Here is a 7,500-nt window from a genome sequence, read left to right as displayed (position 1 = left end):
CCCAGTCCATGCCATTGTTGAGGAATAACTCGGCTGTGATCTGCCTCCGCGGGGTGAGGTCGTCCTCGGTCAAGGTCACCCAGGAGGAAGGGCCTGGGTGGGGGGGGGGAGGGGAGGTATGAAGGGATGGTTAAGGAATAGGGTTTTTATTTATTCTTTTATTATTTATTTATTTTTTTATTTTTTATCTCGTGTTGGTTTTGATGCAGGTTTTTTATCTATTTTTATTATTTTTTATTTATTTATTTTTTATTTCGCGTTGGTTTTGATGCAGGGTTTTTATCTATTTTTATTATTTTTTATTTATTTATTTTTTATTTCGTGTTGGTTTCGATGCTGTGTTACGAATTTGTGGGCTGGATTATATATATTTTTTTATGCTGTTTAATGATGTTGGTTTGGTTTTCTTTCCATTTTCTGTATTATGTTTTTTTTTTAAGTAACAGCTGGTTAGGGAAAAGGGTTTTATTTATTAATTTGGTAATGTAGGTATTTGTAATAATAGCCTTAATGATTGTGATAAAGGTAATATTGATTATAATAATAGCAATATTAGTGATTATGATTATGATCATAACTAAATAATAATATTTATGATAATAATAATAATAATAATAATAATAATAATGATAATAATAATAATAATAATAATAAAAATAATGATGAGGATGATAATAATAATACTAATAACAATATTAATGATAACAATAATCATCATAATAATAATTATAATAATAATAATAATAATAATAATGATAATAATAACAATGATATTAATAATATTAACAGTAAGGATAATAATAATGATAATAATCATAATATCAATAACAACAATGATGATAACAATAACAACAATAGTAATAACAATAATAATAATGATAATAATAACAATTGCAATTATAATAACAGGAAAATTATACTGATATAAACTGTCCACAAAATGCGCGTTTGTACTGTAGCCGAAAAAAATCAGTGTCTTTCTCCTTAAGAATATTAAACTGCATCATATGATACGTCACTTTCACAGAACACATTATGTTAATGGAGATTTCATTTTTTTAGGTTAATTTTTTAACGAAAGCTTAATTAATCTTCATTACCTGTCCGTCTGCCCTTATATTTTTAAGAAAGAAAACGGGAGTCCACGGAAAGCTTTGCATAGCGAGGGGAAACTATGTTGTTTCTTTTCTAAAATAAATATGAAAATATTGCTATGGAAACAGATATGATAAAAAATAAATGGTAAATAAACTTTAAGACTTTAAGCTTTCATTAAAAGAAAAAAGTGAAATATATATATAAATACGGGGACTATTTCTAAACCAGGTTCGTCTCTTCAACATTCTGAATCTTTAAGAATGATTTAATCCAGTTTTTGAATAATGAGTAACGCTATAAAAGATTTATCCTGCTCTTTTCTACTTGTCCTTTTTTCCCAACATTAATCATAACTTTTTCGTTTATTTTTATGTTATTTTTTACATTCATTTTACATATTTTACATCAGCTTTGCTACCTTTTCACGGGTCAGTGATGTGGCTCAGCTGGGGTGGCAACACGCCGTGAAATATGAGTGAAGCTAGGCCAGGAGGCAGCGGTTCGAGTGATTAAGTATTTGGCGCTGTATATGTATTTTTTGTGTTGCTTTGTTTTGTTTTTGTTTTTTGAGGGGGAGGGGGGGCGCTGCTAATTTGTTTGTTTGTTTTTCTTTCTCCTTTTTGTTTGTTTTTGTTAGTATACTCCAGACTCTATCTTATTCTTGTTCTCACTCTCTCTCCCCATCTCTCTCCTCTCTCTCTCTCTCTCTCTCTCTCTCTCTCTCTCTCTCTCTCTCTCTCTCTCTCTCTCTCTCTCTCTCTCTCTCTCTCTCTCTCCTCTCTCTTATACTTTATCAAGTCCACTGTCTCTGATGCCCATTGTACTAAGAACAGCGGGTCGCCCATCCACCAAAATTTAATGTTAAGCTAAACATTATCCTCAGTATAACTCGCATGCAGTTATAAAAGTAGAAATAAAACGAGCTAATGATAAGGTACCTCATCGCAATTACAAGTCATTCGCAATTATACCGCAATCTCCCCCCCCCCCCCTCCACCGTATACCGATGATTTAAACCGTTATATTTCACGCTGTAGATTACTTTAACATAAATGTGTGTAGAAAGTGTCCGGTTCTCGCGGCGCAGGGTACATGGAGTCCGTGATTTCGGCTCTGACCTTGCCTGGTGGTGTAGGCCGGTGGGAAACTCAAGCTGAATTCTAAATGAAAGCTGGTGGAGGAGCTTGCACAGCCTGAACTCGACTTGTTCTCTCTATCTATCGATCAATTTATAGATCTATCTATCCCTCTTTCTCATTCTCTCTTTCCCTTTCTCTCTCTCTCTCTCTCTGTCTCTCTGTCTGTCTCTCTCTCTGTCTCTCTCTCTCTCTCTCTCTCTCTCTCTCTCTCTCTCTCTCTCTCTCTCTCTCTCTCTCTCTCTTTATTGCGTCCACTGTCTCTGATGTCCATTGTACTAAGAACAGCGAATCGCCCATCCACCAATATTTAGTGATAAGCTAAATATCATCTTCAGTATAACTCGCATGCAGTTATGAAAGTAGAAATAAAACGAGCTAATAAAAAGGTACCTCATCACAATTACAAGTCATTCGTAATTATACCGCAATCTCCCCCCCCCCCCTCAACCGTCTACCGATGATTTAAACCCTTATATTTCACGCTGTAGATTACTTTAACAGAAATGTGTGTAGAAAGTGTCTGGTTCTCGCGGCGCAGGGTACATGGAGTCCGTGATTTCGGCTCTGACCTTGCCTGGTGGTGTAGGCCGAAGGAAACTCAAGCTGAATTCTAAATGAAAGCTGGTGGAGGAGCTTGCAGAGCCTGAACTCGACTTGTTCTCTCTGTCTATCGATCTATTTATATATCTGTCTATCCCTCTTATTCATTCTCTCTCTCTCTATCTATCTATCTATCTATATCTCTCTCTCTGTCTATCTATCTACCTCTCTGTCTATCTACCTCTCTGTCTATCTACCTCTCTCTCTCTCTCTCTCTCTCTCTCTCTCTCTCTCTCTCTCTCTCTCTCTCTCTCTCTCTCTCTCTCTCTCTCTCTCTCTCGTAAATAACAATGATTTTCTGGATGTTCCCCTTTCATATCAGAGGAGAACATTCCATCAATGAACGGACTTGTGGATTATAGAGTATATGCAACAGTCTGCTGGCTAAGAGATACGACGTACGTATGTCAGTCTACGTTCCGCCTCATCCTTCATGTGATCGGTGAATGTCAGCTGATTATCAAACTGCACTCCGAGGATGTTTATTTCTCTGGTCAGATCGAGTATTATCACTTCGATGCAAATGGAGGATGTTATTGGTTCCTGCCGACGGGTTATTAACATGACCTGGTGCAACTTACGAGCGTTGTCCCTTTGAAGTGAAAATTATTGAAGGGTGTTCATAGCTCTTCACATGTAAAGGATAACGTGCAGGTATTAGCATATGCTTTGGCTTCTGGAATAAGACGTAGAATGTCATTGAAATAGCCATTCCATGAGATCGAGCCAATGGCACTGCTTTGTGGTACACTTACAGTACACTGAACCACTTATTCGCTTGAAGTGCAACCATCTACCACAACTTGAAGAGCTCTTTCTCGTAAATAATCTTCACTCAGCCTCAGCAGATAATCTTCACTGTCAAACATTTTAGTTTCGAAATAATGGATTTATACCCTAAGATAGCGGAGTCTGATAAAGATCCTGAGATGAGGGAGGGAGGAATCAAACATGTATTGTTAGAAATCTTCAGAGGATCTTACAACCGGATGCTGCATGAACTCAGTTCTCTCTCTCTGTCTATCTAGCTCTATTTATCTATCTCAATATCTATCTTTCTATCTATCTCTACCTTGCTAGCTCTCTATTTATCTACCTATCTTTATTTATGTCTATCTACCTCTATCTATCTATCTCTATCTGTGTCTAGCTATCTCTGTCTACTTATTTGTCTATCTATTTATCTCTCTCTATTAGTCTATCTCCTATCTATTCATCTAACTATCTATCTCTAATTATTTGTCTATCTATCTATCTCTATTTGTCTCTCTCTCTTTATCTATCTATCTATATTTATGTCTCTCTCTCTATCTATCTATCTGTCTGTCTCTCTCTCTCTCTCTCTCTCTCTCTCTCTCTCTCTCTCTCTCTCCCTCTCCCTCTCCCTCTCCCTCTCCCTCTCTCTCTCTCTCTCTCTCTCTCTCTCTCTCTCTCTCTCTCTCTCTCCCTCTCCCCTCTCTCCTCTCTCTCTCTCTCTCTCTCTCTCTCTCTTATACTTTATCAAGTCCACTGTCTCTGATGCCCATTGTACTATGAACAGCGGATCGCTCATCCACCAAAATTTAGTGATAAGCTAAACAATATCTTCAGTATAACTCGCATGCAGTTATAAAAGTAGAAATAAAACGAGCTAATAACAAGGTACCTCATCACAATTACAAGTCATTCGTAATTATACCGCAGTCTCCCCTCCCCCCTCCACCGTATACCGATGATTTAAACCGTTATATTTCACGCTGTAGATTACTTTAACAGAAATGTGTGTAGAAAGTGTCTGGTTCTCGCGGCGCAGGGTACATGGAGTCCGTGATTTCGGCTCTGACCTTGCCTGGTGGTGTAGGCCGAAGGAAACTCAAGCTGAATTCTAAATGACTGAAGCTTATGGAGGAAGCTTGCAGAGCCTGAACTCGACTTGCTCTCTCTGTCTATCGATCTATTTATATATCTGTCTATCCCTCTTATTCATTCTCTCTCTCTCTATCTATCTATCTATCTATATCTCTCTCTCTGTCTATCTATCTACCTCTCTGTCTATCTACCTCTCTGTCTATCTACCTCTCTCTCTCTCTCTCTCTCTCTCTCTCTCTCTCTCTCTCTCTCTCTCTCTCTCTCTCTCTCTCTCTCTCTCTCTCTCTCTCTCTCTCTCGTAAATAACAATGATTTTCTAGGATGTTTCCCCTTTCATATCAGAGGAGAACATTTCCATCAATGAAGACGGACTTGTGGATTATAGAGTATATGCAACAGTCTGCTGGCTAAGAGATACGACGTACGTATGTCCAGTCTACGTTCCGCCTCATCCTTCCATGTGATCGGTGAATGTCAGCTGATTATCAAACTGCACTCCGCTGAGGATGTTTATTTCTCTGGTCAGATCCGAGTATTATCACTTCGATGCAAATGGAGGATGTTATTGGTTCCTGCCGACGGGTCTATTAACATGACCTTGGTGCAACTTACGAGTTGTTGTCCCTTTGAAGTGAAAATTATTGAAGGGTGTTCATAGCTCCTTTTCTAACATGTAAAGGATAACTTGTAAGGTATTAGCATATGTCTTTGGCTTCTGGAGATAAGACGTGGGAAGTGTCATTGGAAATAGCCATTCCATGGAGATCGAGTCAATGACACTGCTCTGTGGTACACTTTACAGTACACTGAACCACTTATTCGACTTGAAGTGCAAGCCATCTACCACAACTTGAAAGAGCTCTTTCTCGTAAATAACTCTTCAACTCAGCCTCCAGCAGATAATCTTCACTGTCAAACATTTTGGAGTTTCGAAATAATGGATTTATACCCCTAAGATAGCAGTGGCTCCTGATAAAGATCCTGAGATGAGGGAAGGAGGAATCAAACATGTATTGTTAGAAATCTTCAGAGGATCTTACAACCGGATGCTGCATGAACTCAGTTCTCTCTCTCTGTCTATCTAGCTCTATTTATGTCTCAATATCTATCTTTCTATCTATCTCTACCTTGCTAGCTCTCTATTTATCTACCTATCTTTATTTATGTCTATCTACCTCTATCTGTCTATCTCTATTTGTGTCTAGCTATCTCTGTCTACTTATTTGTCTATCTATTTATCTCTCTCTATTAGTCTATCTCCTATCTATTCATCTAACTACCTACCTCTAATGATTTATCTATCTATCTCTATTTGTCTCTCTCTCTTTATCTATTTATATTTATGTCTCTCTCTCTATCTATCTATCTATCTGTCTCTCTCTCTCTCTCTCTCTCTCTCTCTCTCTCTCTCTCTCTCTCTCTCTCTCTCTCTCTCTCTCTCTCTCTCTCTCTCTCTCTCCTATATCTCTCTCTTTCTCTCTCTCCCTCTCACCCTCTCTCTCCCTCTCCCTCTCTCTCTCTCTCTCTCTCTCTCTCTCTCTCTCCCTCTCTCTCTCTCTCTCTCTCTCTCTCTCTCTCTCTCTCTCTCTCTCTCTCTCTCTCTCTCTCTCTCCATCTCCATCTCCATCTCCATCTCCATCTCCATCTCCATCTCCCCCTCCCTCTCCCTCTCCCTCTCCCTCTCCCTCTCCCTCTCCCTCTCCCTCTCCCTCTCCCTCTCCCTCTCCCTCTCCCTCTCCCATGCTACCTAGGAATCTTCTGAATACATTGAAAAGGTTTTTAGAGAAATATATATAAAAAAGAAACCGCTTTTCATCATAGGTGACCTTGAATGATAATTTAACAAAATCTAATGCTAAGTTAGCTAAGATAATTAAGAAAACTAAATGAGAACAAATAATAAGTAAACCTACACGAATTACAGAATACACCTCTTCTCTATTAGATTTAATAATGACAAACAGATCAGACATTATTCTCCATTCCGATGCCATCCCGTGTCATGTTGCTGACCATGACCTTATCACGATGACGTTAAATATAAAGAAAACAACGCGACCACCTGTAATAAAAACTCTTCGCGATTTCAAACACTATGACCTTTCGAGCTTACCTTGTCTAAAGAAATGACTCTATTATATATTTCATCGACAGATAATTAAACATTCAATTAATTATTTTCTAGTTATTAAAAGCAGCATCGATGTGCTGGCTCCCTACGTAACACGAACCGTCAGACGTCCCCCCCCCCCCCGTTCCATGGATAAATGACGACATCAAGAGAGCCATTTGCGATAGAAATAATGCCCATCAATCTCTTAAAAGTAACACAAATGAAGCCGCTTTTCTGGTAGATTATATATTAAGAAAAATGTAAAATTGCCACTTCAATGTGCAAAAAGAAATTATTTCATAAATATATTCACAGAATATGAGGATTTGGAAAATTGTTAAAACACTAGTGCCTCACAACAAACACCTCACTAGTGATTTTACAAGTCCTATACAAAGCACAGAACATTTTAATGACTTCTTTTCAAAAACTGGAAAATTAACTTACAAACAAACAATTGCTTCTACATTACAAACATAGATCGGACAAGGCTTACAATTATTTTTTTCAGATCACAACCAGGGGACGTAGAAACAATCTTATCAATAAAACACAACACACTATTTGACGGTCATTATTAACACCTCTGGTCTCTGATGTCTTTCCGTCGCTTTGGAAACATGGTATAGTGACACCAAATTTCGAGTCGGGGTATATTGACGAGGTGAATGATTATCGCTCTATTACTATACTCCCTATATT

The 7,500-nt window shown here is 38.0% G+C and overlaps 1 protein-coding gene across 1 annotated transcript in view; it reads right to left on the bottom strand.

Annotated features, from left to right (window-relative positions):
* Window positions 1-7,500, bottom strand: part of LOC113806227 (vitelline membrane outer layer protein 1) — a 22,561-nt gene that overhangs the window by 12,039 nt on the left and 3,022 nt on the right. Inside the window, exon 2 of the mRNA XM_070127798.1 lies at window positions 1-93. This exon is cut by the window's left edge and continues 62 nt beyond it. Within this exon, the coding sequence (XP_069983899.1) occupies window positions 1-93 (93 nt within the window). The remainder of the gene's footprint in view (window positions 94-7,500) is intronic.

This window comes from Penaeus vannamei, chromosome 12 (assembly GCF_042767895.1).
Source record: "Penaeus vannamei isolate JL-2024 chromosome 12, ASM4276789v1, whole genome shotgun sequence".
Classification (NCBI taxonomy): Eukaryota; Metazoa; Arthropoda; class Malacostraca; order Decapoda; family Penaeidae; genus Penaeus; species Penaeus vannamei.
This window is presented reverse-complemented; position numbering and strand designations above follow the sequence as displayed.